Consider the following 17,986-nt stretch of genomic DNA (forward strand, 5'->3'; position numbering starts at 1 on the left):
CATCTCCAGAGGCTGCCTCCCTACCGCCGTTAGAACTCCCTGCCTAATTAACCCCTCGTCATAAGTTAACACCGAGACTTTCTAAGAATTGACCCAATGCATTGCCATGCACTGTCTCCTAGGCAAGCCACATAATTTATTTCCCATGTCAAGACATTTATTTTCTGCTCGTAAATGTGTTTCTAGTTTGAATTATGGCGTTCAGATGATTGATATGTCATAGTGTTCTGCAAAGAGCACCAGGACTTCCAGGTGTCTAACCACTCACTGCCTTGGCCCAGTGCTCAACAGAGAGTGTCCTTCTACCCCACATGCAAGGCTCTGGGACCTCAGGGAGAAACACCTGGAGCAGTGAGCGGTTCTCCACCTGGCTGTTCATTAGAGCTTTGAAAACCTGCCAAGCCCAACCCACAGCCACACCAGTTAAATCAGAACCTCTGAGCGTGGGACCTGGGCATCAGTATTTTCAAAGGCTCTCCAGGTGATCACATGTGCAGTCAATAACTGAGAGACTGGAAGGAACCTCTGTGCTTGGGAGGACCATGGGCCCAAGTGAGAAAACACTATGATGACAATAGCTACTATTCACTATCTTCTATACCCTCCTTACACCAAGCACTCTGCAAGGACTACCTCATTTAATCCTCACAACATCCCCTGAGGGAGGTGTGGTTATACTGATTTTGCAGAAAGGAAACCAAGGCTCAAGGTGGCTGATAACTTGGCCAAAGTCATAGAGATGGTAAATGTGAGTCACTGCCTCCACTCCTGGTAAGGAAAAATGGGGTAAGATTTTTAAATGGGTGACAAATTAATAGAGACAGAAAGTGGACCGGTGGTTGCCAGGGACCAGGGGTGGGGGGATGGGGAGATACGTTTAATGGCACGGAGGTTCAGTTTGGGAAGATGAAAGAGATTTTGGAGATGGGTGGTGCTTATGGTTGCACAAAACTCAATGTATTTAATGCCAATGAACTGTACACTCAGATGCTAAATGTCAGGTCATGCATCTTTTGTCCTAATTAAGAAAAAAAATAAAAACAAGAGAAACATAAAAATAAAATAACAGTGGGTGGGGGGAGAGGGGGACTCCGTACCCTGTCTCATGCACAGCACAATTCCAGGTTATCTCCCCATTATCTTGTCTTTTTTTACTGCTCTCAGTTGTAGTATGCAGAGTGCGATGCCAATAAATTGTGTCTAGCAGAGATCCCGTAGATACTAGCCAGTTCTACATCTAATAAGCAAATTTATTTCCACTTTCCTGATTGCCTACACAATGGTAGTTCTTTGAATTCTCCTTTGAACCAGCTGCAACATCGCACTGGTTCCCTAATGACCTGATTACATAAAATCTTTATATATGTTTGTTTTATAACTGTTGCTCAGAATTACCACTGTATGTCAAGTTTCCCTGACAATTTCTGATGATAAACTACGAAGACCTAAGTTCTCCCGGTTGAGGTTTGCTTCTCGTAAGATGATGCTTCTAGCTACCACAGAACACAAAGCAGACTTTCCGTCTGACCCGGCATGTAACTGTACGCCCTTGCTGCCCGCCATGGAGTGTTTTAGATTTAAGCGCCCAGAGCAAGATTAGCGGCTGCCTCAGCCCTGTGCACACTCTAGCCCTCTTTGGGGAGGTGAGAACATACTGGGCTACTGGGTGTGAGGTGACAAGTCCCAGGCAGCCTTGGGAGGGAACCCTGTTTCCCAGCTGAGTGGATGGTAAGGGGTGTGGAGACCCCCACTGCGCCCCTCCCATCAGCCACTTGCATGCTTTTCTCCCTGACTCCCAGTAATGGGCCCTCGACACAGCCCAGAGCAGGTAAAAAAGAAAATTCTATGAAACCCATGCTGAAGCAGAGAGGAACAAAGGCCAAAAGAGAAGCCAAATAACCCACAGCAGAGAGCTCCTTGAAGGCATCTAGAAAGGCAGGATAAATTCAGAAGACGAAGGGCTAGGAAAAGAGGGAAGACAGAGGTATCAAGAAGGAAGAGGTCAGTGAACCACTGGTAGTGGGGCAGGTCAAGGTCAGACCTCCCAGCCTCTCCATGCTGGTGGAGAGTCCACTGGCACAATCTCAATGCACAGCAATCCCACTCAAGCTGTCACAATTCCTTGGGCCCCGACCCAGCAGTGCCAGTTAGAGAAATCCGTTCCACAGATATAACCACACTGTAGAATAAGACCTTAGGACAAGATTAGTCACTGCAGCATAGTTTATAAGAGAAGATTAATAGAATCTAAATGCCCATCAATAGGGGATAGGTTAAGCCAATCATGGTCCACGGAATAAAGCGTAGTGAAGAAGGCTATGTATAGTATCCTACAATTTGTATAAAAGGAGGGAAACACACAGAGATACATCTATTTGCACATATAAGCATTAAATATAATAGGAAAACACAAGGAACAGGTAACACAGGCTGTCTACCTGGGGGGAAACACAGAGTGGTTGGGAGGCAGCACAAGAGGGAGACTTGCCAACTTCGGTATCTTCTATATCAGAACTATGTGAAAGGTTCACGTACTCAAAAATTGAACAACTTTTATCTTCTTAAGTAAGTATATGGAATCTTCTGGAAGAAGCGTGCTACACACAACACGTTCTCTCTCAAATGAACCGTTTCATGTGAGCAAAAGCGTTGTAAGCATGTATTTCTCCCACCACCCACCTCTGGGGACTGATAGCTACAAATCCGCAGGCTGGCAAACACAAGTTCAGACCCACACCATTCCAATAAGACTGAATATTAAACACACACCCAGACAAATCACAAGAGACTCTTAATCATAGGCTGAGGGTTGCTGGAGGGGTGGGGGTGGGGGGATGGGGTAACTGGGCAACGGACATTAAGGAGGGCACGGGATGTAATGAGCCCTGGGTGTTGTAGAAGACTGATGAATCACTCACCTCTACCTCTGAAACGAACAGTACACTGTATATTAATAAACTGAACTTAAATTAAATTAAAGATAAAGTAAAATAAACCGTCCAAAAATAGATCCATACTTAAAAAACAACAACAAGGAAGCACACCTGCGGAATCAAACACAAAGCAACAAAATAGATCCCTCATTTCTACAGCTTCCCCCTGCCCAGGAAAGCCAGCCTCACAGACCCTTCCTGGGGGTTTTGCCCAACAGGAAACAGGTTCAAGAGCATGAAGTCAGGCAGTAGCAGCAGGAGGGATAATGCTTGCAGAGTCCACAGCTGCCCTCTTTCTAGCTCATGAATGCACATCACTGACCTCCAGCCTTCTCTTTGGAATGGCTGCCAGAAAATATCTACCAACCCCACACGCTCTTCCTTTCTACAGAAACTACCAAGTGTCCTGCTTGGGAAGGTTACTTTACTACAATCAAACCCTTTGCATTTCTCTTTTACAAGTTTATAGAGTTTATATTAATTGGAGCACAGTCACTGACTAGTATGGGGCACAAGATAGGAAAGCACCCATGACCCACACTTTTAAGTGATGCAATAAAGTTATTGAACCCCCTTAAGTCTGCTTCCTTAGCTGTAGCAATTATGATATTTAGAACAGCTATTTTAAAAAATCAAGTTTCTGGGGACTTGCTTGTGGTTTTGCCAGAGCTTGTATGTCCTGAATTGTAATTATCTGCTATTCCTGAATAAACCTATTTTTGCTAGTAGGAAAAAAAAAATCAAGTTTCTGGAGGGATAATTTGCATTCAGTAAAACTCACCTTTTCAAATTATTCAGTCAGATGTATTTAGGTAAATGTACATAATATCATATGACCACCACAACACGCAAGATATAGAAGATTTTCATTGTTCCCACCCCCTCAATTCCTTCCAACTTCTTTTCAGTCAGTCCCTTCCAGCATCCTGGACCCCTGTTTTCCATTCTAATAGTTTTGTGGGTTTTTGTTTTTTTTTTAAGATTTTATTTATTTATTTGACAGAGAGAAATCACAAGTAGATGGAGAGGCAGGCAGAGAGAGAGAGAGGGAAGCAGGCTCCCTGCTGAGCAGAGAGCCTGATGCAGGACTCGATCCCAGGACCCTGAGATCATGACCCGAGCTGAAGGCAGCGGCTTAACCCACTGAGCCACCCAGGCGCCCCTCCATTCTAATAGTTTTGACTCTTCTAGAATATCACAGGAATGGAATCATATAGGGTGTGGCCTTTGTGGTTTCAAATTCATAATGCTTTTGACACTTGTTTATATTGTTTCCTCTATCCCTTTTTATTGCTGAATAGCATTCCTCAATAAGTCTGTCAGTTCAAGGGTAGCAGTGAGGTTTACTTGAAGGAGCTTTAACTCCTGCCAATGATGGAAGCTTGGCAAATCCAAACTCTGCAGGGTAAACTAGCAGGCTGCAGACCTCAGCAAGAACTGCTGCCTCACCTCAAGTCCCAAGGCAGTCTGGAGGCAGAACTCTCTCTTCCTCACAGGAACCTTTTTGTCTTCAGACCCTAACTGATTGGATAAGGCCCACCCACATTTTGGAGGATAATCTGCCCAACTCAAAGTCTACTGATTTAAGTGTTAACCTCAGCTAAGAAGTATCTTTACAGAAACATCTGGAATAATGTCTAACCAAATATCTGGATATATCATGGCTTAGCCAAATTACAACATAAAATTAACTATCACACAAGGTCACAAAGATTTTATCCTGTTTTCTTCTATAATTGTCATAGTTTGTAGTTCCTGCATTTAAATCTATGATCCATTTTAAGTTCACATTTCCATGTGCTACAATACATTCCCTTTTTTTGGTGTACAGATGCCCAGTTGTTCCAACACCATTTGTTGAAAAGACTGTTCTTTCCCTGCTGAACTGCCTTGGCATGTTTGTCAAAAATCAATTGACCACATGTGCGTAGATCTATTTGAGGACACCCTATTCCGTTCTCTTCATCTTGTCTGCCTTGATTATTGTAGTTGTACAGCAAACCTGGAACTCAAGTAGTAAAAGCCCTCCAACTTTGTTCGTCAAAACTGCTTTGGCTAGTCTAGGGCCTTTGCATTTTCATATAAATTTTGGACTCAGCTTCTCAACTTCTACCGAGAAAGCCTATAATGGTCATTTATTTAATGCCAGAAGTTGTGCTCCACAGTTGTCATATCATTTAGTCTTCACAGCAACCCCACAAGGTTGGGATTGTCCTCATTTTTCAGACGAGGACAAAAGTGACCTTGTGTCCTCTGCTCAGGACTCGCTGCCTGCTACTCAGACCCCAATCTTCAGAGCAGGAGGTGGCTACTGTGGCACCGGCTGTGTCTCCTCCTGATGGCTACCACATCCAACACTAAGCACGGTTCTAAGTACTTCACATATATTGATTTAGTTGCCTAAACAATCTAATGAAGTAGCTACTGTTATTTCTTACTCATTTCAGAGGTAACCTCCCCAGGATCACAGAGGTGGTAAGTGTGCTGGCATCTGAACCCAAGACTGTCCGGTTCCCACATCCACGCTCACACCTTCCCTCTACACTACACAGCCTTGGTAGGGAATTTCAAAGTGGATACAAAACTCTGGGAATGGTGTGCATGTGGCATGGAGAAGGGATTGGGGGAGAGAGTTGGTGGTGGAAAAGCCCCTTTGGCCTAACCCCTTCCACAAGGCAGCCTTGTTCTCTCTGTGCACGGATGGGGAGGAAAAACCTGGAAGGAATGGCTGGGGCTCATGCTGGAAAGAGTAGGGACAGTTTAGGCACTGGAAAAAGGGGCAGGCCTTGGTATGGGCCTCAGGTTCCCTCCCAGGTCTGCTTAACTGGCCTTGACCCTGTTACTTCATGTTCAGCAAGTCCCTTTCCTTAATAGCATGACAGAGACAACAGCAAAGGCTTCTCAGAGCCACTGGGAGATTTTCATTGAGATAGTATATGCAGAGTACCAGTCCAGTGCTTCTACGAGTACTTGAACACAACTTCAATCAACTTGATTTTATGTTTGACGAATTACTAAGGTGGCATACGCTTATTTTAATAAGTGGAACAAGGAGCACCTGGGTGGCTCAGTTGGTTAAGCATCCGACTCTTGATCTCAGCTCGGGTCTTGATCTCAAGGTTGTGGGTTCCTGTCCCGTGTTAAAAATATAAATAAATAAATAAACAAACAAACAAACAAACAAACAAATAAGGAACGACACAATGGAAAAATCTGTAAAACAAAACTAATCATCTTCCACACCAAGTAACCAACATTAGCAGCCCCCTGGGTTCCACACATTTCTCCCTGCTCAAGCAAACACAAGCATGTTTGCAAAGAGAACTGGATTTGTTTTTTAACCAAATGACATCATACTGTACCCATCACTTGTTACCTGGCTTCTTCTTCCTTTATCAGTGGATATAACTGGTCAATATAAGTTCTAACTCTCTCAATTTCTTTGTGCATAGTATATATGCACATATGCAAATTTACATAGACATTTCCATAAGACCTTAAGTTCTCTCTTTTTCCTTCCTTCCGGCCCCTCCTTCCATATCTCCATAAAGCACTGCCACGTGGCCACCTCCTCCCTCAGTTTTCAGATGTTCCCTCTGCAGTAAACCCTGGGGGCATGCTCTCTGAACAAACTCCTTGAGGCCATGGTCTGTACTCCTAAGTGTCTCAATCCCTGTGTCACCACTCAGGGTAGTGGCGGGTGTCAAGTGGATATGTGGCAAACATTACTTCTATGAATAGAACCATTTTTCTTCCTAACTACATTTGTATCAAGTAACCTCTGTCCTTTGCTTTGGGAGGAAACAAAAGCTACAGTGAAATATCCCAGGACCAGCTTCCTGGAAGCTCTGCAGAAAGACCCTTCACGTGAGGATTGCTAGAGGCTCACCACCCTTGCTACATGATCGGTGCTTGGTGATGAGATACACAGTGTTTATCCAACAGCAAAATAACTACTGGTATTGAAATAATGAAACTAAGTTGTATGGAAAGATTTTTAACCAAAATGTGAGATGACTGTGGAGAGAATATGTTCATGTAAAACCAAGGCTTTCTTGAAAATAAAAAAAAAATCCCGCTTTCTGTTTTAGTACCAAATATCTCAGGCGTTATCCAATGGTGGAACAACTCGAAAGGACAGAGGAGAGAGAAAATCAGGAGGCAGAAGGGGCTGTGCTGGGCCACCAGGAACTTGTAAAAGGGAAGGGATGTGAAGGAGTCAAAAGAAGGGAGGATGGCTTGGGCTTCTGCTTGAGGACTGAGTCAACAGGTGCCCTCCATCAACAAAGTACCATGGGGAAAGGACTGGGTTTGGGGAAGGGCACAGGGTCATTGCTGTGTATTCAGATCTGAAGTAGTTGTGAAGAACCCACGCATCATTCAGATAAAGATGCCCATGAGGGCAGCCCAATGGGTGGATCAGGAGATAGAGAGGAACAGGTGCCTGGCCAGAGCTGGTGAGTCAAGGTGTGTGTGCAGAGTGACAGCAGATGAGGACTGAGAGCCCCAGGGAAAGCCAGCTTTGGAGGTAGAAACAGCAAAAGGAGTTGGAGGAGGCAGTGTCAGAGAAGAAACCAAGAGGCAGAGCATCAGGGAGCCAGGGGAGCTGCATTGAGGTGGGCGGGGGGGGGGGGGGAGGGGGGATCTCGCAAATTCTAGCTGGGTTCCCCAAAACAGATCTTTTCCCCCCATCTTGTTCACTGGTATAAAGTAGGCACTCAATACTTGCTGGATGGGTGAGATAACAGATAACCCTAGATAAACCTAGGGTTAGGGTTAGGGTTGGGGTTGGGGTTAGGTGAGAGCAGTGCCACAGAAGCAAGGGGTCAAGAGCCAAATTACTGGGAGATCCTGAGCTTCCATGTCTAACAGCCAATTTACTCCAGGGATGTTTGTGACTCAGGATAATCACTGTCCTTGTCAGATTTCCTGTTCTAACTGAAAATGTGCTGGTCAATACAACACAGAAAATAATGGGTCTTAATATGAAAATTGTGCAAACAGCTAATCAGAGTTTTCAATGAGCCTCTTAAAACATGACTTACAAATTTTTACATGTAGTTTCTACCCAATTCCCAACTCCCAACTCCATTAACTCTGAGGACCTGTCCTGTGCACAACTCCACCCCTACTTGGTGGATAAGGTATTACAACCACACACTATTAGCTATCAAGCAAAATCACCATGAGAACAGAAGATACTGCCCTTGTCAGAGCCCTGGTGTAACAGAAAGGACATTTACCTGGGAGCGAGGGGATCCTGGTTCTGGTCTCAGCTCTGGCACTTTCTAGCTTGTACCAGTCCCTCCCCTTTGGGGTCCTCCCCTTTCCTCACAACTCTAAAAGAAAAATCTGTCTATGTATATGTCACGGGGTACTAGGGCTGAGCAACACGAATGTGAAAATCATTTGCAAGGTGTAACAGGTTGCACCCATGTGCAATACCATTACTGGGATACTGCTTTGTTAAAATACCTGGGCAGCTGAAGTTCCAGGCAGGAAAACATTGGCAGATTATATCTACCATGTGCAAGGTGACAAAGAAGATATTCTAACAAGAAGTAGCCCACAGGAAGTCCACAATCCAAGTTATAAGCCACATGGTTGAAACATGCTGGCTTAGAGCAAGGACCCTGGAACCAGATGGCCAGGGTTTGAGTCCCAGGCCTGACACTTTCTAAGTGAAACTTTGGATGGGTTGGTTACCTACCCTCGTCTTACCTCAGTTTCCTCATCTGTGTGATGAGGATAATGAAGGTGTGGTGAGGTTCCCACCAGTTAATCACTGAAGAGCTCCTGTAAGAGGAGCTCTTGCAGGAGTAGTTTGCACTATCTAAGTGCGAGCAGTTTACACTCAACAACACTATTCCCTTCCTTCAACGTGGGCCTTACTGTGTGAATCCTGTGCTGGGCGCTGCATATGTTGCACCCACTTAGATTGCATAAGGGTGGCGACTCACATTCTCACACTTAGTCCTTGTGGAAAGCCTTGAAGTTTGGGGAGGAGTCTGAGGCACCTGGCTGGCTCAGCTGGTAGAGCACGTGACTCTTGATCTCGGGATTGTATGTTAGTGCCCCACGTGGGATGTAGAGATTATATAAAAATAAAATGTTAAGGGGTGTCTGGGTAGCTCAGAGTCCATTTAAGTTTCTCTCTCTTACCCATGAGCACGTTCTCTCTCTCTCTCTAAAACAAATAAATCTTTAAACAAATAAAATCTATCTATTTATTTATTTGACAGAGAGAGAGAGAAAAAGAGATCACAAGTAGGCAGAGAGGCAGGCAGGGGGGGAGGGGGAAGCAGGCTCCCTGCTGAGCAGAGAGGCCAATGCGGGGCACCATCCCAGGACCCTGAGACCATGACCTGAGCTGAAGGCAGAGGCTTACTTAACCCACTGAGCCGCCCCAGAATAAAATGTTTTAAAAAAAAGTTTGGTTAAAATTTGAAAGTCATGAAGTGAAGAAATTTGCCTGCGTCACTGACTCTCAGCCAGTGGTGACTTTGCCTCCCAGGAGACACTTAGCAATTTCTGGAGACATTCCTGGTTGTCACAACTAGGGAGAAGGGGGTCCTACTGGCATCTAAGGGGTAGATGCCAGAGATGCTGCTCAACATTCTACCACACATAGGACCAATTCCCACAAGAAGAACTGGGTGACCCAAAATGTCAATCATGTGTTAGTCAAGAAACCCTGGCCACATTAACAAGTAGGTAATAAGCAGTGGAGCAGGTACCCGTACCAAACTCTTTGGATTCCAAATCCATTGCTCTTCTGGGCCAAGCACAAAGAGATGTGGGAGATTAACTCAGACCCAAGTCAGAATGTTAGTCTGGGGGGAGTTCTGAGTACCCAATAGAGCAGTATCCAGTTATTAGAGAAACCGAATGAATGGGCAGCATTTCACCAGTTGAGAGGAGAGAGAGTTCCATGCAGGCTACCTCTTTGAGAGGAACTGACTGATCTAGGTTCCGAAGGAGCAGGCCTTATAGGGGCAGAGTGGGCACATAATGCTTTTCGGGAGGTCTTGCAGGGAAGAATCTACAAACTGGGTTTCCCAACAGCAACTACTGTAAGCTCAAGACAATAAAATACTGCCTTCAAATTTCTGAGGCAAAATCATTCTCAGGTTTCTTACCAAGTTGTCACTTAAGTGACAGGTTAGAATACCAAGTTGTCACTTGGGTGACACGTTAGAATAAAGATAATTTTTTCAGACGTGCAGACTCTCAAAACATTTATCTTCATGTTCCCTTTCTTTGGAAGTTACCAGTCACAAGCACCACCAAGGTAAGGGTGACATGGTTCCAGCAAATGGGATCTAGCACAGGGGTGAGGTGAAAGGAATTCTCAGGATGACTCCGTTCAGGCAGAACTAGAGAGCAACACAGATCAAACTGAAATGGAAAGATGGATGGTTCCAGAAGGGATATCTCAAGGGAAATAAAACTGACAAATACATGATAGGATTAATTATGGAAAATTGTACTAAGAACTGCTTTACAGAGTTGTTGGATGGTAGCAGGCACTCTTAATTATAAGTTTGAATACAACTAAACAAATAAAAAAATCAAGGCAATTATGAAGTCCAGGAAAAACAGCAAGTTATATAAAAATGGAACTGTAATTAATTATAGTACAATTCTTGGCTCACCAATTAACAGCAATTACATAATCACAGTAATTATGCATCTGATCAAGACTGTGATATAACTATATTGAGAAAGTATGAAAGAGAAAGGGGCAATAGATTATGTCTAAAGTTGATCAATCTCTCCCATGCACTCATTCTCAGGAAGACATCACAGCTGTGCTATTCAATACAGTAGCCAACAGCCACATGTGGCATTTTAATTTTAGTTAATTAAAATTAAATTTGAAATTCAGCCACAAGCCACATTCTAGGTACTCAATAACCATGTGTTGCTACCCTAATAGACAGCACAGATACAGAACATTTCACCATCACAGAAAGTTCTGTTGGATAGTGCTATACTAGAAGGTATATCACATCAACCAAGGAAGTAAACCAAGAAAGAAAAAACATGAGGAGATCAACATAGATGAAAGTGGTAAGTGAAATCCCTAGGATAATAGTGAAGAGTGACACTTGTCAGAAGGCCCTAAGGACCACCAGTCTGGACTGAAATAGGGGAGGGGGCTCCAGAGAACATCTCTCCAAAGAGACTCAGTGGAAAGACTACCTAACATATCAGAACATCCAGAGAGCAGATCAGCAACTGAGTTTTAGGACAATTTGGGATATGTACACACAAAATCAAGGAAACAAATACAGGACAATTATTAACATTAGAAAAAAAGGAATTATTACAAAGAAAAAGAAAGGAAACATAATGATAGTACATTCTACATGGTTCAACTATAAATAAACTGGTTAAGGGGCGCTTGGGTGGCTTAGTCAGTTGAACATCTGATTCTTTTTTTTTTTTTTTAAGATTTTATTTATTGATTGACAGAGAGAACACAAGCAGGCGGTGGATCACAAGAGAGAGACAGGCTCTCTGCTGAGCAGGTAGCCCGATGTGGGACTCAATCCAGGACCCTGGGTTCATGCCTGAGCCGAAGCAAGATGCTTAACCGACTGAGCCACCCAGATGCCCCATGAATGTCTGATTCTTGATTTAACTCAGGTCATGATCTCAGGGATCCAGCCCCACTTCAGGCTCTGTGCTCAGCAGGGAGTCTGAGATTCTCTCCCTCTCTCTCTCTTCTTCTGACCCTCCCCCTGCTCTCTCTCAAATAAAAAATAAATCATTAGTATAAGCAAATAAATAAACTGGTTAACTTAATGTAAATATCAAATGCTGATGTCACCTAAGTAATGACAAAACTATACTTGAGAAGGCAGACAGGCACATGTGAGAGCAGGGAAGAGAAAGAAAGTTAAATCTTAGATCATTGGTTTTCATATCATTACAGGAAGAGATAATGCTTAAAATGGAAAAAATCAAGATTGGGCAATATCAGGATATTATTTAGGAATGTAAACATTAAAAGAAAATACCCAAAAGACTTGAAAGTAGTTGGCTATGGAGACTCAGAAATGGAATAGAAACATAGTAAAAGTATTTGACACTTCAATCTAGATGTAGGTACAACATAAAAATTAAAGTAATACCTACTGTTTTTTAAAGTTCTCATTTTAATTCACTAGTTAGTATGCAGTGTTCCATTAATTTCAGATGTATGATATAGTGATTCGGCACTTCCATACCTCAACCTAATACCTAATTCCCGTCCACCTATTTCTCCCTTTCCCCTTCCCACCTCCCCTCTGGTAATCTATCTATGTATCTACCCACCTATGTATCCATCCATCCATCCATCCACCAATCCATCCATCCATCCATCCATCCATCCATCCATCCACACACAAATATATGTAATCTTCTCTTATAAGGCTGAATAATATTCTGTTATATATGTGTGTGTGTGTGTGTGTGTGTGTACATCTTCATTACCCATTCATCTATCAATGGATACTTGATCTGCTTCCATATCTTGGCTACTATAAATAATGCTACTATAAATATAGGGGTGCATGTATCCTTTTGAATTAGTGTCTCTTGTATTCTTTGGGTAAATACCTGATAGTGCAATTGCTGGATCATAAGGTAGTTCTATTTTTAACTTTTTGAGGAATCTCCATTCTGTCTCCCACAGGGGCTGCACCAGTGTGCCTTCCTCCCAATAGTAAAAGAGGGCTCCTTTTTCTCTATAACCTCACCAACACTTACTGTTTCTTGTGTTGTTGATTTTAGCCATTCCAACAGGTGTGAGGTGCTATCACATTGTGGTTTTGATTTGTATTTCTCTCATGATAAGTGATGATGAGCATCTTTTCATGTGTTTGTTGGCCAACTGTATGTCTTCTTTGGAGAAACATCTATTCAAGTTTTCTAACGGTTTTTAAATTTGATTATTTGTTTTATGCCTGTTGAGTTTTAGAAGTTCTTTATATATTTTGGGTACTAACCCTTTATTAAATACGTCACTGGCAAATATCTTCTCCCATTCCATTGGTTGTATTTTAGGTCTGTTGATTGCTTCCTTTGCTGAGCAGATTTTATTTTGATATAGTCCCAACAGTTTATTTTTGCTTTGTTTTCCTTGCCTCAGGAGATATATCTAGAAAGAAGTTGCTAAAGCCTAATGTCAAAGAAGTTACTGTCCGTACTTTTTCAGGATTTTTATGGTTTCAGGTCTCACATTTAGGCCTTTAATCCATTCTGAATTTATCTCTTTATGTGGCGTAAGAAAGTGGTCCAGTTTCACTCTTCTGAATGTAGCTGCCCAGTTTTCCCAACACCATTTGTTGAAGAGATTGTCTTTTTCCCACTGTACATTCTTGCCTCCTTCATTGATGACTAATTGAGCATATAATTATGGATTTATTTCTGGATTTCTTTTCTGGTCCATTGATCTTGATGTCCATTTTTTTTAAGACTTACATATTTATTTACTTCAGAGCAGGGGGCGGGGCGGTGTAGGGGGATGGGGAGAAGCAGAGGGCAAGGGAGAGAGCAAATCTCAAGCAGACTCCCTGCTGAGCGTGGAGCCTGATGCAGTGCTCGATCTCATGACCCTGAGATCATGACCAGAGCTGAAACCAAGAGTCTGATGCTTAACTAAATACGTCACCTAGGCACCCCATGTGTCTATTTTTGTGCCCGTACCATACTATTTTGATTACTGCAGCTTCGTAATATAACTTGAAGCCCAGAATTCTCATTGCCTCCAGCTTTGCTTTTCCTTTCCAAGATTGCTTTTGCTATTTGGGATCTTTTGTGAATCCATACAAATTTTAAATGGTCTGTTCTGGTTCTATGAAAGATGTTGTTGGTATATTGATAAGGATTATATTGAATGTGTACATTGCTTTGTATAGTATGGACATTTTAGCAGTATTTTTTCTTTCAATCCATGAGCATAGAGTATCTTTATAATAAATACATACTTGGTTTTAGTACCCATTCCTGGCTCACAGCTCCCCCAAATCCTTGGAGTTTCCCAAGTGATAAGAGCAATGGGAGCATCTTTTGTTACAGTCGTTGGTCATTTGTCCTCAGTTCCTGAAATAGCTCCAGAGCCAAAGAAGTGAAAGAAGAGTGTTCTTCATAATAAGCCCCTTTCAACCACACCTGAGTTTTTGTTAATGAGGTAACTTTTGGAAAGCCCCTAAGGATGGGGGCTGGTTGCCTGGGGAACCAACCTTGATTAGAGGGCTAAACTCTGTCCCATTCCCTGACCTCCAGGGAGAGGGGTGAGGCTGGAGGTTGAATGTCAATCAGCAATCACCAATGAAGCCTCAGTGAAAATCCAAGAGAATTCAGCAATCTTCTGGGTTGGTGAAGACATGGAGGTGCTGGGAGGGAGGTGCACTCAGAGAGCACGGAAGCTCCGTGCTCCTTTCCTCATACCTTGCCCTACGTCTCTCTTCTAGCTGGCTTATCCTCAGTTATATCCTTTCGTACTGAACTGCTACTCTAGTAAGCAAAATGTCTTCCTGAGTTCTGCGACCAGCTCTAGCAAATTAATTGAACCCAAGGAAGGGGTGGTAGGAACCTTTGTTTTATAACCAGTTGGTTAGAAGCACAGGTGACAACCCTTACTTGGCGACTGCATCTGAAGGGGCGCTGGGGTGAGGGGAGGCACTCTTGTGGGACTGAGACCTTAAACTGTGAGACCTGTGGCCATCTCCAGGGAGAGAGTGTCAGGGTTGAGATAACTGCTTGGTGGTGTCAAAATAGCACACGTCAGAATCATGAAATATAGAGACTGCAGAGAAGTAACTGAAACTGTATGCCAGCCAACCTTTGCCACCAGTGGTCAGCCACTCTCATTTGAAAACGAAACTTTGCTTCTCACCACAGCTCCATCTTAGGGGGCCTGGAAAGTCGGTTTGGAGCCAGACTCTGCAGGTACAAGTAGCAATTCTGCAATTCAATAGCTGAAGGACCCTGAGTAAGTAACTTTTATGATTCTGTGCCTCAGTTTCCTCATCTCTATAGTGGGGATGAAAAAAAGAACCTCGTCTAGAGGACTGTAAAGTCCTTAGAGCAATACCAAGTGCTCAATAGGCATTTTCCACCAGCATTATCTTCTCTTTGTATTCTAACTTGTCACTTAACTCTGCAGCCTGATCTTCCTCTGTTTTGCTACAAAACTGCCCCTTGGCCAGTATGTCCTCTCATTTCCCACATATTATCTGTTGGTGAGGGGTAAGCAATGTCCTCTAAAGCTTACCGGACATTTTTACTGACCCATATGAAATGAAAGCCCAAAGAGATGGTGGCCATCATCTGGTCCAAGCCTGTCACTGTACAGACGGGGCCAGTGAGGCTTTGAACAGCAGATGGGCTGCCCTGTCCATAAGCTGGTCTAATGTGATTATTGTACAAACATTCTCCCCAATAAGTTTTTGTGCCCCAATTTCTCCAGTGAGATCTCTTGTCCATTTAACCGAAGAAGTAGATGAGAAAAAGCCACCCTGTGATTTTAAAGACTGTTAAATGCTAATTACAAGCCACTCCATTTGAACGATAGCATTGAAAGCATCTTAATCCCCCTTCCTTCTCTCCAAACTGCCATCACTAGAGAAAACAAAAAGCCAGTTCTATGAAAGCTTCAAACCAAACTGAACAGTTGTACAGACAATGGTTATTAAGAGGTAAGCTTTTTCCCAGGGAATGGTTAAAGCGTTTTTCCCCCCCTTCTTGTTACCTTGGTAACTGCTACCTTGGCGCCCTTGTTGATGAGCTGAACCACATTCTCTGCTTGGCCTTTGTACGCAGCTATGAGAAGGCGTTCTGAAAGCGCAGCGACCGCATCCTGCTGGCTCATGAATTAGGAGAGAAAGAGGTTTTCAGGAACGCAGTAGACAAGTTCCTTTGGCTCAACACGATGCCACTGGCCCAGGCAGGCACCCACGGGTAAAGATGCTCCTGAGCGTCAGAAGGTGCCTTTATTACTAGGCCATTTTGGGGACCTAGGGATCACAAAACAAAGTTGTCATTAGCACCACTCAGCATACAGCACGGGCCACACCTCGTCTCTCTGATTTCAGGGCATCTGCTGGGGGCTCATGGCAGGGGACGGAAGCTGGGCAAAGACGGGACGAGCACGAAGCGCATTCTGCACACCAAAGCTCCTGAACCTGGAAACAGAAGACAGCAGAATGTGCCAATCTCCCTCCCTTCTTCCTGCTTCAGGAACATTCTCCAGAGGATTATAACCAAAACCGTGAGGTCTGTTCTGCACTTCCATCCTAGGTAACAGGGACCTGATATAATCCCATCAACATTGCGGGGTTTCCAGGCCTGCCTTTGGCAGGTGACTGTACTGTGTATGATCACAAAGGGCCTTGGGACCAAGTTTTGTGGGTCCGCCACTGCTAACATGCTGCTTCTGCTGGCAGGTGAAGGTGTGTGGACCACACCTCACAGAGACCCTTTGGACTGGGTTAAATCCTTGGCATTCTGTCCCAGCATTTACTGCAGTTCTTTTGCTTCATCCTTGTCTCAATGTAAACAGTGCAGTTTCCCGAGTTCTGGGACAGATGGAGAACTGCGCGCAGGCCCGGGCCATCTCCCAGTCCCAATTACTGTCGGAAAAACCCACTCTGGGAACAACAAAAGTGCTACGAACACTGACAGTGTGCACTGCCAGCTGCACCAGGAGGGGCTGGTGGTGGTGGTTCTGAGCTTAATAGGAAATAAAAGGGCCTACCAAAACCACCTAGGGGGCTTAAAGCCACACTCAGAGCAGTGATCGGGAGGTAGTGACTAGTAGTCAACCTCTTCTTTCCACCAAATGGCAAATGAACAGACTTCTAAAGACTGACTCCTCCAGTAGCCCTGGACCACCATTAGAGCAAACCAAAGCCACTGGTAATTGTGTCAAAAGTAAAGGACTCAGGGCTCCTGGGTGGCCCAGTCGGTAAAGCATCTGACTCTCGATTTCGGCTCAGGTCAAGATTTTAGAGTCCTGGGATGGAGCTCCATGTTGGGCTCTACACTCAGCAGGGAGACTGCCTGAGGTTCTCTTTCCCTTCTCTCTCTCTGCCCCAACCCCACTCAAACGAATTTAAAAAAAAAAAAAAAAAAAAAAAGCCAAACTCATGCACCCTGGTCTGCTCATTGGAAGTGCAACAAACCTGGAGAAGGAATGTTCCAAAGCAGAAGACTCCTGTTAGTCACGGTTAAAGGTCCCTGGACACACCAGAAATCTTGACTGAATGAACGAGCCAATGAAAGAATAACATTGAGACTCAAAACAGAGAAACAGAGCTAGAAATGCCACTGGAAATTCCCAGGGTCCCCCTGAAAGACAAGTTTGGGCTCTATGTTTTCCAGACTGTTCCACTGTTTAGAGTGGTTTGTTTTTATAAACACTGGACACACTGTTCCTCTGTTCAGATAACATTTGGTACCTTCAAACCAGTAATACTGAGCTTCTGCTCCGTTTGTCCCAATACTGCAATATGAGCCACCTATGAGCTGTGGCTTCCTAAATACTCTCCCTCCACAACCACATTCTTCCACTTAAACTCATTTGTTATCTTTGCGCACTCAACGGCCACCTTCCCGTACCCAAACTTTTCTTGCAATGGGTATCTGAATGTCTCAACTACAATAGCCCAGTTCATACAAATACTATGATCATGACTAAAATTTCACACATTTTACTTCATAGTTTAGCTCCTGGGACTAGAGATGTCCTTTGTGCAAACTCAGTGCAGCCCATCAGCCGAGGTCATGGGCTGCAGACCAGCAGCGCTGTCCAGTCTCCCCAGCAACAGACCCATGGGTCAGCAGGCCCACAGTACACGGACAGCCACTCCCCTCCTAACCCAGACAATAAATTCGGCTCTCAGACACTTATTGCCATGGTTGCAGGCTTCTGAGATAGCCTTGTTTACATAATTACCTTTGGTAAAGAGCCCTTTGCAAATCCAGTGCACATTACTATTCCTTTTTTTTTTTAATAGAAAAATATTACAATTGAAAAATGTTGGCCAAACAGAATTTTT

General features: G+C 43.8%; 1 protein-coding gene across 2 annotated transcripts in view; it reads right to left on the minus strand.

The window, feature by feature from the left end:
- The window catches only part of ANKRD6 (ankyrin repeat domain 6), a 66,690-nt gene extending 50,876 nt beyond the window's left edge, over positions 1 to 15,814 (minus strand). For both annotated transcript variants that reach the window (XM_032339062.1, XM_032339057.1), the window contains exon 1: positions 15,679 to 15,814. In XM_032339062.1, the coding sequence (XP_032194953.1) occupies positions 15,679 to 15,798 (120 nt within the window). In that variant the 5' untranslated portion in view covers positions 15,799 to 15,814. The remainder of the gene's footprint in view (positions 1 to 15,678) is intronic.
- Positions 15,815 to 17,986: the final 2,172 nt, after the last annotated feature.

The sequence above is a fragment of the Mustela erminea genome, chromosome 4, assembly GCF_009829155.1.
Source record: "Mustela erminea isolate mMusErm1 chromosome 4, mMusErm1.Pri, whole genome shotgun sequence".
NCBI lineage: Eukaryota > Metazoa > Chordata > Mammalia > Carnivora > Mustelidae > Mustela > Mustela erminea.